We start from the raw sequence: 19,012 nt of genomic DNA on the forward strand, positions 1-19,012 counted from the left end.
GCACCCTTGGTTGTGCATGTATGATGGCCATTTCTACACCTCAAAAGAGCTTTTAGGATCTGAGGGGGGTTCGGGGCAGAAGCATTTACCTGCATCGTTGACAATGATGGAGGCAGCTCCTGTGGCTGCGTCAGAGGTCTGGCCTACAAAGTCTGAGACGGAGAGAGAAAACCAAAAGCACCCGTTATTGGTCTTTCATCGAACACACCTCTGAAAAACAAAATGTCACCATAGTAACTAACTGCTACTAATTGCTTGGAGTGCATTTGGCTCACGACACGGTTTCTCGGCTGTGAAGGGACAGGCCGCAGATGTTTGGAGTCTGATTTGTGCACTGAGCACAACTTTTGGAAAAGCAACTTTATTTTTAAACAAATCCATGTTTCGCCATTGGCCATAACAATAGAGAAACTTTCCAGCCTTGAGCCTCGAGTAACTAAAAGAACTGACAAAATATAGACAAAATAAATAAATAAAAATCATTGCTCTGTATGTGAACTTTTTATCATTCAACATGGAAATGGCAACCAAAAAACAACTGTACCTGTGTGTACGCCATTGTCTTTGAAATTCTGAATGTAATTTTCTCCAAAGAAGTCTTTACCAACCTAGAAAAGATTGAAGGCAAAACGATTACAACAAAGAGAGTGTCAAGCGGGGTCAGACTTGGTTAGCGGCAACTTTTTGAAAAGTGGTATAGTCAAACCTCAGTTGGGTTGGATCTTTGTGTGCCCTGCCAGCATACTGGCATGGTGCCGCCGCCGAAAATGTACAAAAACCAACACAAAGTCAACAAACGCATACACGCGCAAACACACACGACCAGCTGCGCCAAGCCTTGAAGACACGATAACCCCGCCTTCACGCCTCTTCATACCCACCTCGCTTTCGTTTCCTTTCCCTCCTTCCCCTTTTCCACTGATCCGCATAGGGATGTCCACATCTGTAGCTACTTTGGGTTGTGGAAGGGGTCCCCACCTTGCCCCGAGGCATCTACTTCGAACCCACGCTCTCCAAAAAACGTGCCAAAACGCGGGCACTTCTAGCTGCCTGTGATAATGGGTTGGGCTGGTATTGGCTGCTTGGCCTCATTCTCTTTGAAGAGTGGCCTTCCGTCTTGGATGTTTTTTGACAAGCCCGGGTGTCTATTTTTGGGTTCTCCCCATGCCCGGAGAGCTCCTCCCGCACTGGGTTGTTATCGATCGGGCCTCTTTGTTCTGACAGAGGTGGGGCTTCGGTGCTTTAGTGCTCAGGTTGAAAGGCCACACTGAGCCTACTGATTGGAGACTCAGGGTTGTATGGTATGGGAATAGGCTTGTTTGAAGGCGCGCAAGTGTGGGTGGGCGTATGCATGCGGTATAGTATTGATCAAGAGAAAATGAGGCATGGAGAGTTGATGTGGTGAAATGACTGAAGTGTGAACGAAGCTATAAGGTTTTTGGGAGTTGTTAACGAGTAAGACGTAGTTGAGCCAAAGGTTGGGCAAGCAAAGGTAAGTCTTTTTTTAACTGAAATGCACAGATTCATGCTCTGATCCAAACTAAACACCCACTATAACACAGACTCTACTGCACAGAAGATTCCAACCTGGATCCAGTGTCCTACCTTGCAGACCATGGCGGTTTTGGCCCCCAGTCTTGCCGCCTGTATGCACTGGTTGGCACCTTTCCCTCCAAAGCCTATGAAGAACTTGTGACCATGGATGGTTTCCCCGGCTTTAGGTAGCCTTGGTGCCTGGCTGAGGGGAAAAATAAAACAGGCACAGGTACACTTTCACATTCAAAAGAACCTTTGGAGTCCTCTCCAAAGAAATGCTATGCTTGGAATTTTTATCCACAGTCTCTTCACTCTGCAGATAAAAGTTTTGAAAATGCATCCTTCAAACTTTGAAAGTGTTTTATTTACCAGTGTGAGCGTTCTACGCTGGAAACCAAGGAGTAAAGGGAGATGTCAAAATGTGAAGATAACCCCTCAGGGCCGAACCATTTCCTGGTTAAGCTATTTATTTATCACTGGAAAATGTGCAAAAAATACACAAACAAGAGGTTTCGGTAGTGTCTGCTGAGGATTATATATTTTGCTCTTGTGAAGGTCAACAAAATGCAGTTATTGCCGGAATGAATGGAGCATAGGAGCCCCTCCCAGACTGAGCATAGAGTTTGCAATTGCCTCATCATTCCAAAAAGCACTCTAGCTATTTTACCTACAGTAGACATTCAGTCAGATTTGAAGTGTCTCCAAATTTGCAAATCATGCAAGCAGCCAAAACCCATAGATGTCCCAGCTTGACACTGGCCGCACCACTAATGCCTGACTCATCAGGGTTGGGTTAAAGTCCCGCCCCTTCCCCTCAAGGTTGATGCGCCACAGGTGGGTGCCCTCAGGAGGAGTTGCCTGTTCCCCCGATTCTTCCAATCAAGGAGCCAGAGTGGGCGGTGAGTAACATGGGCGAGAGACAACAGACGGCTTCATACTGTACGTCAGGATGCTGTGGTCTGGCCCCGGGCCAGTGCTACAAGGGTTTGTGGATGGCAAAATGTTGTCATAAACTTGTTTTTCACCCTGTTGTTGCTCTTTTTTTCAATGTGTGTGTGTGTGAGTGTGTTTGTGGCAGGTGTGCTATTACAGTAAACCCACTCAATCCCAGGATTTCCAGTAACTGAGACGCTGGTGGCAAATACTGGAGGTTGCTATAAATGCTGCTGTTTTTGCACCGGCGTGTGAAAACACTAAAATGCCCAAGGCTACAACAGGATGTGGGGTCAGCGAGACTGAAGTGTGGTGAGAAGCAAATGGAACAAAGGTCGGACACATGTAAACATGCACGCGCACACACCTCTTCCACACACACACACACACCTAGCCAAATCTACTTGAATATGTAGAAGAGGTAGGAATAGGGTACTTGTGCAGCCGCTTTATTACATTTCTTCCAATCGACACATTTATTTAAATATTAAGAGGCTATGTTCTGTTGGGGGAAACTCTTTTATTATGATTAAACTTCTATATACACTGTAAAGTGATAAGCCATGTGGCAACAGGTGAACTAAACACACATCACAAAAAAACTACGATGCGTAATAAGTACAAGACAGTACACATATCTGAATAACAAAAAGATATTACAAAATGAATACCTCCTTCATAAAACATCTAAGGCTAGCAGCCAGTCCTGGGGGTCCCCCGTCTCACAAAGAAAGAGAGTTTGATACCACTGTTATATCTGTATGGTGAATATGACTGCCGCCAGTAGCCGGCTAGCTTAGCTTAGCTTAGCATAAAGACTGGAAAACAGCTAGCCTGGCTCTGTCCAAAATTAACAAAATACACCAGCACCTTGAAAACTCACTGAATAACACATGTTATCTTGTTTGTTTAATTAAAACTCCAGGAGGAGAACGAGACCATGTTTAGTGAGATTTTGCTACCTTTGGACTGAGCCCAGCTCGCTGCTTCCCCCTGTGTCAGTCAAGGAGAAAAAGCTCTAGCTTCAGATGACAATGACAACCATGCATGGTGGAATCTTCTTCTACTTAATCGAGTAGATATTCCAGTTCCTCTGCTTGTCTTTAATTCTTCTTCAGTGGAGTGCACAATGCTGGCAAACTGACAGATACGACGGCTTTTTGTCAGATGGAGAAGCTGAAAGAATTGTAATGTCAGAGGAGGCATTGGTACGACTTTCTAACCTTTTCTCACTCACAACTATTAGTAATTATTTAAAAAAATTATCCCAACACATTGTAAAGCAATTTATAGTGACATAAAGATATCATAATACTTCATAACTGCTTATACTGCATATTTCTTTTTGCAAGCATCATAGTGTACTGTAATTTCAATAGTTGTAATACATTATTATTTTTTTTTAAATGCATTCTTTTCACTGCTATAATGCATTATAATGTGATTCTGAGTTACTCTAGTCTCTGTTTACTTTAAGTAAAGGGAAAATATGTCGTAAAATCACACAACAATCATGCAACAACATACAAAACTTCTACTTTACTTAAAACAAACAATGACCACTTAGAGTAGCTTATAATCACATCATAATGCATGGTAAAAACTATTATAATTTATTAAATATTATGATGCATTGCAACTATGGGAATTATATTACACTGATCATTGCAGTGACCAGCTATTCTGAAGTACTATGGGATGACATCGTGACTTTGTAAAATATGTTGTGATTATTTTTATAAAGCATTATTTGTTATTTAAAGCATCATTTTATATTTATTAGTGCTTATGACTTGAATTATACAGTGCTATAAACAGATTACAATGCATCATAAGCATGTTTTAAAGAGTTATAGACATTGGTGTTTATCTGTGTCCGTTATACACAGGTCACTAAACATTTCTGCCTTCCTATTTTATAAAAGTGCCCAGGAAACTGATTGGTTGTGCATCATATTTGATATCTACATTTAAATGTTTATGATATTTATTGAGATATTCCTACAATTGTGACATTTGTAGATCATAAAAAAACAAAACACTGTCAACATAACATTTGGCCGACAGCCACCTAAAGCCGAAAAATAAACAGATTTCCAAATTCTTAAATAAACCCACCCACGCCTCCCCGTGCCCGGAGAGACACTCAGCTATTGTTGTCTGTGGTGAGTGCGCCAAACAAACAGGGCAGTTATGTGCTAAAGTGCAACCTCGGTGCGTTTTCTCCCATGGAACCCAAAAGGCAGCGAAGCAGGTGTTTCGATGACGTGGAGTGTTTGCTCTGAGGCCGACTCTCATTTCCCTCTCCTCTGTCTCTATGAGTGTCATTCCTCAGCTGTTGGCGAGCAATGTGGGGAAGTGGATAAAAACCAAATCAAAATGCTGTCTTTCACAAAGTCTTTCCAGTTACCAAAACACAACCTCCGAAGTAAACTTACAGATACACAGAGTGAGCTCCAGCTTCTTTCATGTAATTACTGATTGATAAGCACGGGTACTATACGGTGGTTCTTCACACAGAAGCCATTTTAATCCAAGTGTGGTAACCTTCAGCTCGGCTTGTGCCTCAGACGAGAAGCTTTTCAAACCTATATGCATCACTCATAATCATTTTCCTCTTCCACGAAGGTTCCTTAGGCAGAGGCTCGAGCGAATCGGGACAAGGTGAAGGGACTTAACAAAGAACAGGTCGAGCAAAGACAGCATACCTTACATGGTCACGATAAGCCGCTTTCTCTAACAAGAGGCGGCGTGTCGGAGCACGACGTGGGCGTTTTTGTTTCTGCGTGGTTCAACCGGTGGTCAGAAACTGCCTATATCAGTGGGTACAACAAGCCACTTGTTGACCTGTTCCGTGTCTGAATTGGTCGGCGCTCATGGAAACTTACCCAGCTTACGTGAAATGTTTGGCACACTGCTGCAGAATTGCAGGGGAATTGCAGAATAATGGAGAATATTTAACAAAAGTTTCAACTTTATGAGTAGGTTTTTTTAAACTTGAGGAGAACACTGAGTTGAAAATACTCAAGAAGGGTTTGGGGGGGGGGGGAACTCACATTTGAAAAGCTAGAAGCAATCCATTTTTGAATAAAAATTAGTTGATTATCAAAATTGTTGCAGATCAATTTTCTAGTCATTACTAACCACACCTACAGTTGGGGCCCGCATCTGTGAGTCCGGGCTTAAGATTCAGTCTAACAAAACATTAGATGAAGGTGTGTTGACTGTGCTTACATTGTGACTCTGCTGGGAAACTTCACTGAGCAGGTGATAAGTGTCTCCACTCAGTGAACTGAGGCAGCAGGGGGCACTGTATGGCTTTGACAATGGGATAAAAGCCTGAGAGGCTCCGCCACTCCTCCTCTTTGTGCACTGCTGACAGTAGGTAGACGTCCGACATAACCTTTTCACTGCAGCATAGTATATGCTCTACAGCCTGACTAATGCATTAATCACAAAAAAATGCCATAGGGATCTGAGTTACACTCGTGTGTTTGTGTGGGGCGAGACTGAAGCGGAAGAGAGAGACGAGTGTGAGATGTGTGTTTTTTGTGTTCGTGTGCCTCCGCTGTCTGCCAGTCAATTGTGCTGCCGCCCAAAAACTGGCTGTTCAAGACAACTGGCTTTCTAACTTCAAAGCCATGCATGTCACTTTGAAGGGCTGCGAAAGTATTGCAACTACCCGCCCCTATCTGCATTCTGACCCCCATCCAAAAAGCTCCCATTCCCCCCCCATCCCACACACACACACACACACACTCTCCAACAACAAACCATTTCCCGTTAGCTCATTAGGATCTTAATTGGCTACGCCTGCCCTTCAAAGCAGAAAGTCACTGGTTGAATTGCTAATAAGCAACAAATCAAATACTCCGCCCCCCAAAAAAACAACCAAATCAAAAAGTAGGAGAAGGCATATGTTTTTGATAAGTTGTAACTTGTGGGTGACAACAAAGATGTGACAATTTGAGTTAGAGTGCGCGCACACAAAATTTTCCTCCTGTCGGCACATATTGTGTGGTTGTTCATTTAGATCTCCATTCGCTGGCAGCCGGTTGACAGTTAGTTTTCACACAGAAAAAATATAATACAAGATGTATGACACAACTGTCGCACAAGCTCAAGCAGCATGCTTCAGAGGCTCTGACAGGGAGAAGTGTCGGTGGAACGGGGCCACGCGAAGACGTGACATCGCACCGTAAATTTTGCTCAACGCATCCATCGAGATTGTGTCATTCCTCACAAAGGTTACGGTAAATGAGGCTGACAAATTGTTTTTCAACTAACCAATTGTGCTGCAACTGATGACTAATGATTTGTGGGAATGGATCCTACTTGGCTCGACAAATCTCACCACGTATGAGGGTGATGCAACGCTGACATTTTCGTAAGCAGCAGTTATACCAGATCATCCGCACACTTTGAGACCGGAGTCAGATTTGCCATGGGATGGTCACAACTACGTCTTCTGTCAATGACTTGATCAATGATTTTAGTGGTTTCTACAGTCATAATGACCTGCTGGATCAATTATTCTGGCAGAAAACAAAGATGGACAGATGCCTCAATATTTAAACCAGAGGTCTTCTCACTATTATTCCAGACAACTTTTTGGGGCATTTAGGACAAGTGTAGAAAAGGCGGCCAGTGGCATTATCTAAGTTTAGACTACTTCCTCTATTCTTGTGTAGACAGGACTGTGCAGTCCATTTCAAGCCATAATGGAAAATACCATTCAGCCCTTATGGCATATTTTCCACAAGCTTTGCATTTTAAAATAAAATACCAGATGGAAAATTATGTTTTAAGGAAAAGACAATTGATCGTTTGATAAGCTACACCCCCGAAGGTTATTGTTGCTATGCCTGTCGAGTTCTATAGCGAGACATAACAGAATGCAGCAGAAATTACTTATATTTGTAGCCCAACCCGGAAGTTAGCATCGCACTGGTTCCCTCGACAAAAAACAAATTGTTTTTTTCCATTGGATTTTTGGATTATTCTAGAAAATAAGCTCTGTGGCAAACAGGTTTATGGGGTTAGCCATAACCTTTTTTTTTGGATTTTTGAAGCATGAATGCAATCTGCAGAAGTAAGAAGCTAACGTTAGGCTATATGAACCCACGGCACCAAGGTTGCATGAGCGCCAGCATACACAACGAGGCTGTAAAGGTGGACTAGTCGCCGTGATGAGGTTTTGTAGTCTCATTTAGCCTAACACGTAACAGATTCGAAATTCACAAAAGAGGCATTTACTGACATGTTTTATGTCGTACAACAAAAAGTGAAAATCTGTAACCAAAAACCCATTCAAAAAACCCATTGTCTTTGAGACAAGGGACCCGGGAGTGCAAAAATGCTGACTCATTTCCTGGTTTTAGGACTCATTCTATGGATGGATTTGTAGCAGATTTAACACTTAAATTCTTTGTAATGTTTTGAAACAATGGGTCATTGATTTCAGGCTGCAATACACAAAAGCAGGCTTCTCATTTTTAGTCACAAACATCAATTTTGCCGTCTGAAATGACGACTGTCGCTGGCAGATTTTTTTCAGGTGTAGCTAGTTAGCTCACATACTCTAACATAAGCTAACATTGGCTGAAATCACTTGTCTCCGGCTGACTTTTTATCTTCGCCTGCTGACTCGTGTGAATAAATAAATATGCACTTGCATATGTATTGCAGTACACAGTAGCACGCTAGTTAGCTGGGCTTGCTAATGATTGCAGCTCACGCTTCATTTTTGCAGAGTATTGCTCTTACTACAACTACATGCACACCGCTTTGGCATGTGGAAATGTGCTTGGTAAGACCCTTTCAAATGAAGCAATGCTTACTTGTGTGACATCTCATCACAGATTATGGTCTTTGTGTGGACATGATTAGTGATTTAGTCTAACTAAAGAGTTACATTTTCCACTTGGACTGTTTCATTTCCAGGACTTTTAGTGGCTCAGAGAGGTGAAAGTGTCCAGTATTTCACAAGAAAAACATCAATTGGAGTCAGACAGTCAGAAGAAGTAAATATAATTGTGTGTGAAACAAACATCTTGTGGCTCTTCATATTTATCTTGGGACGTCTTGGTGGGTCCTGAACCCCAGGGTGGGAACCACTGTTTCAAATGCAGATGGAAAGCCCTATAACTGTTTTTGAAAAACTAGTCTGCTATAAATATTTTCAATATTAGATACTAATACATTTTCAAAAACATATCAACCTAATCAATGTTGGAAACCCTATCTATATTTAAGCAAAGCCACCTGGGTCCTGATTCAAAGGTCGAGAGCCATTTTTTCTTTAAAAATACATGTCCTCATATGATCATGAACATTTGCCCAATGTCCTGCTTCCTGTTGGGCCCACCTGAGGAAGCAGAGGAGTTTCCTGAACCCGGATTTAGCTAGAGATTCTGTGCTCGGCCTTCTCATGAAACATTGGCTTTATTTACAGTTATTTGAGTACTGACACAAGTTGTTTCACCGACTACTAGTGTATTAGCGGACTAAAGTTACTCACCTCACCAAGTCAGTCATACAGGAGCCAACCACCGTCACATCAAAAGCCTCTTCGGTCATGATCTGATTGAGACACACATCTGTGTTATTTCTACAGCAACAACACTCATTTCTTGACATGAAATATCTTCAAAGATTCTTCTTTTGAATTACGCTCTGACGATTTGGGAGATTCTTGAATTTCTCAACCTCGGTCCAGTTATTTTTTTTTAACAGTGAAAAAGCTATTCATAAACAAGGACAAAATCGAAAGCATAGCAGCCTCCTCAGGGGCAAAATATGTAAACTAGTTTTCCCAACAGCCTCCAAACAAAAAAAATCACTTGATATTATTTATCTCCCACATTAGCATGAGCTTGACTGAAACAAGGAAGAAGGTAAAAATAGAGCATTCATCGCTGGCTGAGTTGGATGGGTTCCAATCTTATTGGGGGTGGGGGGGGGGGGGGATTTCAATGCTAGACCACGTGAATGCACCACGGCCCAGCAAAAGTCTATAATTAATTCAATCCTCAGCTTGTATCGCAGCTAATGCTAGTGTGTTAATCTCCTCAAATCTCTGCCGAGGCAGTGGAGGACTTGGAAAGCCTGGCCGCTGGCTGCAGGATGGCTCAATTCTCTCTTCCCACATCTCTCAGCATATTGTCTTCCCTCAGCAGGCATGAAGAGCTCGCCCAGAAAACCCTCGGCATCTCCACTGCAGGAGAATATTATGGGATCTGCATTGTCCAACCACTTGAAATCAGCAAGGGGCCCTCTTAAAATTCTCCGTCTCTTGTTGAATTTGAGGGTGGATTCAGGATCAAGCAGACCAACCTGAATACGTGTTTGTACACACAGACCTTAATGAATACGAATACATGAATTAGGAGATGATTAAAGAGTTGACGCTCGCATTTTTGGGGGGAATTAACAAAGCGTGCTCTCAAAAGGCTGCATCATGTGTTTGAAACAATTTAGTCTGAATGCTAATCAAAGTTGCGCACGGTGGGTTAAACAATTTAGACTGAGCCATAAGCAAAATCCACAAGAAAAGTTTGTTGTTGGAGCCATTTAAAAAAAACATGTAAGATTACATATTTTGCCTATGTCTGGTTAGGCTGGATAATGATTGTTATTACAATGATATGACCATTTATGGTTAAAAAAAAAAAAGAAGTAGACGGAGCTTAGGTAATGGCTATAATCACAGAAATACTCCTTATATACTCAGTCCACCCGAACGCACACATACTTAGTTTCCAAAGGCTCTTTTATTTTAGCAGAACGTTGAACCAATAAGACGACCCCTCGGGTCATTGAATGAAGTACACCGGTAATGGTGGGATGATAGCCAGCTCTACATATTTTACGGTTGCTGTTTCCAATGGATACTTCATCATCCACGGGTATTGTTACATATTCTGAATCACCCCCATGACGGTGGAATTTCACTGTTGTGAATCAGCCCCATTGCCCCCCTGTGGAAACACCACTGGTCTTGCTGCACGCATTGATATAAATTCTCTGCTTTTGTACTCATTTCACGTTTAGATGTTTTCCAGGTACGATTTGTTCTTTTTGTACAAGACAAACACATTCAAGGTGTCATGTGAAATGACACCTTGAATGTGTCTATATTTTTGTTTTTTAATGACACATACAAGAACATAAATGCCAAACAGCCACCCACCCCTAATGTCTGTAATATATTTAGGGATATATTTTCCTCATTTTTCAGGATTCTGGTAGTCATACACATAAAATGTGTGATTTATTTTGGATTAATTCAATTAACCCTTCTGTATATTTACAAGGAAGGGAAATATAACAATAGAAACAGGGTTTAGGGGGGAAATGTATTAATTAGGGTTTACATAATATAAACTTTTACTCATGAGTATATTTTTGTAAATATGTATACAAGCGTACACATACGTAAGTAGTTAAAGTGCTTGAGTAGGTACTTCCACACATATGTAGGCTACTTGTGTATTAAAATGGGTGATTACTAAAGTATTATAAATAAAAAATACTTTGTATGAAAAACAGGGGAGTGTTGAATTGTTGATGTATTTACCTTTATGATGTAATCCAATTTTGTGTTAATAGTCTTACTACTGATAAAGTGGAGTTCAAACTTGTAGTATTATTGTTGTACAGTGTGCACACAAATCCTTATTTGGCAAGAAAGTACGTATAGCTGTCAGATAAACTTCACAATACCACAAAAAGGAAATATTAAGATGACTGTCAGCAACTCATTTACGTGTGAAACAGAATTTTCAACTGTGGAGATGAAGGAACACTGGGGAAACAGTGGAATGACCCCGCTAAATACGAACGCTAAAGTCAAATCAATCAAGTGTGTTGAGACAAACTGTTGTTGAGAAATGCGACAGAAAAATTACCTTGCATTCAAGTGTTCTTGCAGGGGTAAAACCAACACCCAGCAGAAAAGTGACGGTCAAAGTGCAATATGACAGCTGCCTAACGTCACAGGTGTTGCCAGAACAATTGCTTACACTAAACCAATGGAATACAAATGTATTATTGCTTATAATTGTTTATTTATAATTATGTCAAAAGAACCATTGTTTATTAGATATATATAACCGGAAAATGTGGCGCAGGGAGTGAAAACACTCACTGTGTCAACAGGCATTATTACAGACGGCTAAGTGCGAGGCTATCAAAAGGACCCAAACAACATGAACCGGAAATTTTGAGAGCATGAAGTAAACATTGGAGTTTATGCTTAAATTGTATGATTTTCAGCTATTTCAGGTACTCTAATTCACACCGCATGTTGTATCTAAATGGACGGTAATGAATAGATAATTTTTTTGACTAAGCTAGTTGCTCAAATTGTGTCATTTTGACGTTCTATTCCGTGGTAAGCTAACAACGGCTAACGATACCAAGCGGGCGAGCGTCTACAGTAACTTTCAATTCTGACATGACAGCTTAAAATGACCTACGTTAACGTTACATGATATGTTAGCTCGGGTCCTCTGAATCTCCAGTACCAATACATGTTTTCTAATTGTAAAATGCTACGTAAAGCATTTCTCTGAACTGTTGCTGTATCTCCACAGACTCCTCAACAGTGGATACAATGAACAACATATCCCCTGAGGTTGCACTGCACCGGATCTCACCCGAGCTGCGGCCCTTGCTGTCCAGCGTTGTGCGGAATGGCCGTGTGGGACTCGACTCGACGAACTGTCTCCGTGTCACGGACCTCAAAACTGGGTGAGGAGCAGTTTTGGACCATGAGTTACACATGTGAAACAAACACAGCGGCGTCCATTCAGTAGCCCTAACTTGTGCACTGCAGCGATGCTGTTTTCAAATGATACAAGAAAAAAAAAGCTAAAATAAATAAGTCGGGTATAAAATACACAAATCTAAGTTACAGTGCAGTGTCAGAAATGATTTAATAAAAGGCAGCGGCAAACAGAAACGTCTACAGCCTCGACTGAAAAGAAGTGAGAGTTGCAGTGGTCCTGCACTTTTCTTGGAGTTTGTTCCAAAGTTTGTGCTCAAAAACTGAATGCTGCTTCTGCATGTTAAGACCTGTCCCAGACGACCTGACAGGTCTGCAACTGAACATCAGAAATGTATTTAAACCCTAAACCACTCAGCGCTTAAAGCAACAGTAGTATTGTGAAATGAATTCTTTGACAGGAAGCCAGTGAACTGAAGTGAGGTGATCCACCTCCTTGATCTTAGTGAGGACTCCAGCAGCAGCTTCTGAATCAGCTGCAGCTGTCTCATTGATTGTTTTTAGGGAAACCTGTAAAGACACGTTACAGTGGTTGAGTCAAGTTTTTCCAAATCATGCTGAGACATAAATCCTTTAATCCTTGATATATTCTTAAAGTGAAAATAGGTTTGTTATTTTAAATATTGCAGATTGAAGCTGAGCATGGAGTTTTAATCGGTCCTCCTTTGCTCCAAAAACAACTTCCTCAGTTTAATCATTGTACCAGAATGCTCCTTGAGTTTTTATGTTTTTGTCTACACAGCCTTCTACCTTTCACTTTTTTAAATGAAAGAACTACACATTATCTTGTACATATTTTCTACAACAACGTCAGATCTTTTTTCTTATTTGATCCATCCCACTTACAGTATGGTGGCTGAAGATGTAAAGAAAGCTCTGTACAGTCCCTTCCTGTTGTGTTGACCCTCATCATTCAATGGGATTTGGTCTTTGTAATCAAATGTGCTTTTTGAATGATTTGCCTTTCTAAAACTACAGGTGATCAAGTTTGGTTTTAATAGTGACGGTTGCTATTGATGACAAACTAGTAAGAGAATTCTGGTGTCGATATGTATGCTGTTGTTTACCAGGAAATTAGTCAATCCCGGAGGAAAATGGTGCAGTCTTTGCATTGTTTGAATCTTGTTTTATTCCACACCATTGCCCAACCAAAGGTTAAAACATTAATGACATAAATACACATTCTAAGATAAATACAAAATATAAAAAATAGTTTGTTGTACAGAACTGGATTCCTTAGATTTCCTGAACTCGCATGCATTAAAAAAAAAAGAAAAATGTTCTCTATACTTCTCACTGTCACTACAAACGTCTCAGCAGTACACCTTCATTTTATTATTCATGATTTCATATTACAAAGAAATTAATAATCCCACTAATGTAACCCCCCCACGAGGTGCATGCCGGTTGATTGGGAGAATATAAATGGGCAAAACCTAAATCCTCTTAAAACGTCAGTCGAGAAGTTGATTTGGAAAAGTTAAACGCATTAACAAGTTTAGGTCGATACATTTTTTCCATCGCTTAGCTCCACGTTATTCTCATATAAAGTGAACCTGGCATTATTGGAGGAACATGACAGCCAGCTGACATTTCAGGCAGCTTGAGTTCTAAAAGTGACTCCTGTATAGAAAAGGGTTTGACATGAAAGAGAAAGTGGTGCGGTCTGTCCGTGTTGAGAACACGATTTTAAGTTTGCAGCATCACAGTCAGAAATACGATGTGCTTTAAATCAATCATTAAACTTTCTGATGCTGACTGTTCTCAGACTGTTACGTTGATTGTCTTTTTCTGTTTCCATTAACTGCCATGTTCAGCTGTACATCTCTGACCCCTGGCCCGTGCTGTGATCGCTTCAAACTTCACATCCCCTACGCTGGAGAAACCTTGAAATGTGAGTAAATGACTCATTGAATCTGATCAGTTTAGTCTCGGATGTTGGTTGAATACTCACTAATCCTGTGTTGAAGAGTTGTTTGTATTGTTGGCTTTTTATCTGTAACATGTTATTGGAAGGAACGTTAGGTGAACAAAAAACATACGAATATGTCCGATGTGACCCCAGCCCCTCTCCCACCCAACCCTCACCTACTGCCAACGCAAAAAGGTAAAACAAAAATATGAATAAATAAATGAAGCAAATAAGTATTAATGACAGAAATAACCATTATTTAACAGAAAAACTAAAATATAAATTACAAATACAATAGGTTGGAGGAGTTGACATCAAATACTCAATGCTCCAAACACAAAGTACAAACGTCGGGGACATCAAAGCAGCATTTACAAATGAATTGTTAGTCGTCATTTCTGTTTGCACAAGTCATACTTTACATTTTAACAGTTGGAGAAAATGAAGTCCCATATATTCCATAAGTATAATAGTATACAACAATACACAGCATCCAATTAAAGTTAGAACATATAATACAAATAACACGAGCGGTCCTAATCATAGTGAAGCACTGGTAGTTGGTCATAATAAGATGAGAGGAGCTGCCAGGTAGAGTACAATTTCTGGGCAAATTAGATTTCTTTTTCCACTTTAAGGAACTGGAAAAATGAATCATGTCCTGCAAAAGGAATGATGATGAAGGGGGACTTCCAAAGAGGTAATATCCTTCTACGACGGGGAGGAGAACCAAAAGCAATTATGCTAAGCCGCCTCAATGTGGAGGGTTCATCTAACTCGGGCCCTCCAAAAATAGCTACACCAGGTAGGACCTCCAACCCCAATGACTTCAGAGGCCATTTCACAAAAGGAGCACCAGAAACATATCAATTTAGGGCCCGACCAGAACATGTGCTTCAGGTCAGCTGGGGATTGTGCACAGCGGTCGCATTTGTCATCTACTACGGGTAAAACTTTAATGTGGAGAGATGAATCTGATGTAGAACCTTAAAGTGGATTCGACCCAGATGGGCACCGGAGGGAGAGGAGCTGACACAAGCACGAGCAACTCTTTCTCCCAGGCACACATACTATACACTGATGGTCTTTGAAAGATATCGTTTATTGTTGGCTTTTGTGAAAATAGTTTTGGGAGAGAAACTACAAAAAAGTAGTAGTCGAAGAAGAACGAGGGGTCAACTAAGGCTTTTCAGTCTTGAATAGTGTTGATCCTTCAATATGTTCCCGGATTGATTTACAGCAAACACAAATTAAGGAACCGTGGCTGACTGAACAATTTAGTTCATTTTGATTCCATCTGTTTGTTCTCTAACATGTAAGTGCTAACAGCATTTCAATTTGCAGCTTTCCCACTGTGCTCAGGTTAATTGATTCATTGTCTAGACGAGCAATGTGTGCATGCTCTTTGAAAAAAAGAAAAAAGAAATCGGCCAGTGCTGAATTAATTTGATTTCAGAGAAAACATTTCAATCCAACCTTGATTAATTTCGAGAGGTCCACTTTGAAGACGACGGGTGTTTTCAGGTCTCCAACCCAAGTGGATAAATGAAGCCAACACGTTCAGGACACTTTTTAAAATACGTTTTAAATAACCAGAATTATGTACAGAGGTTTAAGTGAAAACAGTGGAAATATCCTGACAAGACCGTAAATTGACCAGAAAGAGGGTTGCCAATGACAAACACAATGTAAACACTGTATCACTTGAACAAAAGGCACAATTAACAGAAGGACACCATAGGAATGTTTAGCAGCTTTATAAGCAAGGAGTCTGACCGAAAGCACCCACAGGAATCCTTCAAGTACAAAAAACCCCAATAGGTTTGTTATTATGGTGATGCTTAATCTGTAAATTGATACCAGTAAACATGCCTTTGTTGGACTTTTACTGGAAGGCTCTCTCACATCAGAGACTCTGCCGTCTGAGCGTTCGTCCTAAAGTGCCCAATGGGCAACATCAAAAAAATGTTAAGTGATTATAATCATGGTTTTGAATGTTTTCTACTTAGTGTTTTGGGGAATTATGGTGACCCGTGTCGGACCTGTATGTACACACACGTGCTGAAAAGATCAGTTATCGCCTGTCAACTTTCACACAGGCAATAGGTTCGTCCCCGATCAAGTTTTAAGTCCAGGGTATTGAAAAGAGTGTGTGTTTGTCCAGTGATTTCACTTATATGTGCTTGCGTTCCGCAAAAAGGTCTAAACTTGAAGCTCAATGAACGTCCGTTGCATTCGAGCAGTCGGCGAACGATTTCTCTCAATGCTGATTACGCCTATCGCCGCCTCGGACAAGCGCTCTGAATTTCACGGCATATCGGAGTCGTGGTGTCTGCGGTGACTTTTCCGTACTGGCACGCAGGTGATGCGCTTTCAATCAGCCAGATTTAAAGAGGGCAGGAAGTGGGGAGAGACCATAGTGACGGAGCAGCATAGGAGAATGGTGGTAAGAAAGGTTTCTGTGGATGCTCAAGATGAAAGAAAAAAGAAACTGGCCGTTCAGAAGAAAACAGAAAGCGTTTGACGGTGAGGACGAACACTATTCGGCGAGCTCACCACCAAACATTCGTCTGCGATGTTTGTGCAATTACTCCCACTTACCAAAGCGGGGAGACAAAAGTTCTGCATGTTTTGAACTGATTCAGCTGATGAAGATGAAATAATGTCTTATATCAAGGCTTTTCAAAATCCATAATTATCTAAGTAAATGCACCCGCTACATCACGTGTCATCATTTATCAGAACTCCATCATCTGCAACTAATATTCTCACCCTCGTCAATGACACAATTTGGCGATGTAAGTCAGATCTGTCAGCTAAATTGGTAAAAGAGGCTTTTTGCGGCTGGTGAGTTACAGAAAGTTCTTTAAACTGATGTCTTCTCATTTCAGTGGGTTTGAAAAAGGAAGCCTGTTAATGTGCAGGTCAAGATAATAAATATAAGTAAAACATATGTTGCAGTTGATGGGGCTTGTGTCTGCAGTTTGGGAACATTATGAAATGCAAGAGTATCTGTATGACGTTTCCTTTAGCTGTCGATAAAGTAATTGTGGCCCTGCTTGGTGAAAAAAAAATGTTTAGCAAAAGGGAAGTAAGCTTTGCTTATTTTGCAAAATCTGCTCAAACAATCTGTCTGGGCAGAAATGGTTGTGACCTCTGTTGTAGCTGAACTCTAGACACGTGTAGATGTACGGTTTAACAATACAGGAAGTACTTCTATGAACATCGGACACTGAGAACAAAACATCAAAATCATGTGCAATATAACTTTTTATTACTTTTCAATATCATTGCCAATATTATTGTCAACATTACGCACAATAATACTTTTGTATTTTAGTTTGTAATAGGCACTGGTACTAAGCTTTTGTTGCTGTTGCTTTTTCTATTTTTGTTAAATTGTTTTTACTATATTTATTTATGCTAATCTATCTTTGTATTCGTATCACTCTATTGTTCATACATGTTTATGTATTTTTTTTTTCTTATTCTTCTGTTGGAATCTTTGATCAATCTCTGGCACAATAATTTCCTTTGGGACCAATAAAGTTCTATCTTATCTTGTGTGAAATTAGGGTTTTACATGTACGTATATTGTGATGGAGCCACGCAATCAACCCTTTCTTTACCCTTCCATTAGAGTATAGTATGTATCTATCGTAGTTTAGGAAGAAACCTGAAACCGGACCAGAAAAACAACCAAAACCATGCCAGTGGCATGTGACGTCTCTGCAGCTGTTGCACTAGTCGCTGTACCTTCCTGTGCTGTGGCCTGAGGAAGAACGTTTGTTTAATCAGGGATGCTGGGCCGCAGGTTGGTGCCAATCTGTGGACCTGCCCGCTGATAGTGTGCAAAAAGGCACGGCGCACTCGGCACAGAGCTAAGTGCTATTAACGCTAGCCCAGCCCCTCCCACTTCACCGCTGTGACTGCCACTGCTAAACTACAATTTGTGGCCTTTGTTGTTGTTCGTATTAAGCCCTTATGACCTCCAATACAAATAAAAAAGTCTTGCCGAAATAGAAGTGAGACTTTGAGAAAGGCACGGCATGCAGCGGCCAGACTATACTTTTCTTCGCCGTCTGTATGAACAAAGCGGTGTTTAAAAGTCCATGTAACCTGTAAAGGTTGCACTTGCAAGACCTCTGTTTTCCCTCTGGAGCCATGCCAGCACATCTCTGACAGACTGCCAGTGGTTTCAAACAGATGTACAAGCCCGTCCTCCCGTCTCCTCGTTTGACTCCTTTCTCAAAGAAAAACACTTCCATGTGTGTGCTTCTTGCTGTGGCTGGAGCAGCGAAAAAGCGGAACAGAACAGTCTTGCAGCACAATTATAGGCTTGTGTAACATTTTAGCACCTTTTGGTTTCACTCCTTTCAGGTCGCAAAAAAAAAACTAAAACCATATTTGATTTTTGCATCGCTTATTGTGTGCTATTTTAAAAGTATCTGCAATTATCTTTACAAGACGGACCTGTTTGGCAGGATTTGAATGGCTTCAATGGTAAATGTCTCGTTTGCTCATTACTGTAGGTACAGCAGCCGCCTTAAGAAGTTATTACATGTCAAATTCAGATTGAAGACTGTCCAGGTTAAGATAATGTCAAAGTGTTCCCTCTGCAGTAAACATATCTTGATCCTAGATGGAATGAGGCAGATTGCTACGTTAATATAAGAAAAAATGACACATTTTTTCACTTGTTGACATTTTAGGGCCCAGTTAGACACAAAATGACATAAGATGGAGTTTCTTTTTGCAGAGAGTGCAAATATATGAAAATGAGCTCATATGAGATAAAAGTTAGGTTGATCCATTGAGACTTTGAGCTCATCTTACAGCACACA

At 40.9% G+C, this 19,012-nt stretch overlaps 2 protein-coding genes across 9 annotated transcripts in view; one reads left to right on the top strand and one right to left on the bottom strand.

Moving 5' to 3' along the window:
- rbks (ribokinase) overlaps positions 1-11,432 on the bottom strand; it is a 37,540-nt gene extending 26,108 nt beyond the window's left edge. For 2 of the 5 annotated variants that reach the window (XM_076108220.1, XM_076108223.1), the window contains exons 1-5: positions 11,379-11,432; positions 8,990-9,830; positions 1,606-1,738; positions 545-608; positions 90-152 (exon numbers count right to left, since the gene is read on the bottom strand). In XM_076108220.1, the coding sequence (XP_075964335.1) occupies positions 90-152; positions 545-608; positions 1,606-1,738; positions 8,990-9,108 (379 nt within the window). In that variant the 5' untranslated portion in view covers positions 9,109-9,830; positions 11,379-11,432. Of the gene's footprint in view, positions 1-89; positions 153-544; positions 609-1,605; positions 1,739-8,989; positions 9,831-11,378 lie in introns of those variants that run through there. The other 3 variants (XM_076108221.1, XM_076108222.1, XM_076108224.1) reach the window with 3 other exon arrangements.
- Positions 11,433-11,633: 201 nt separating this feature from the next.
- The window catches only part of babam2 (BRISC and BRCA1 A complex member 2), an 88,529-nt gene continuing 81,150 nt past the window's right edge, over positions 11,634-19,012 (top strand). Inside the window, exons 1-3 of one of the 4 annotated variants that reach the window (XM_076108216.1) lie at positions 11,634-11,754; positions 12,066-12,222; positions 14,074-14,150. In XM_076108216.1, the coding sequence (XP_075964331.1) occupies positions 12,086-12,222; positions 14,074-14,150 (214 nt within the window). In that variant the 5' untranslated portion in view covers positions 11,634-11,754; positions 12,066-12,085. Of the gene's footprint in view, positions 11,794-12,065; positions 12,223-14,073; positions 14,151-19,012 lie in introns of all 4 variants that reach the window. The other 3 variants (XM_076108218.1, XM_076108217.1, XM_076108215.1) reach the window with 3 other exon arrangements.

This window comes from Anarhichas minor, unplaced genomic scaffold (assembly GCF_050575085.1).
Source record: "Anarhichas minor isolate MPS153535 unplaced genomic scaffold, ASM5057508v1 ptg000040l, whole genome shotgun sequence".
Lineage (NCBI taxonomy): Eukaryota > Metazoa > Chordata > Actinopteri > Perciformes > Anarhichadidae > Anarhichas > Anarhichas minor.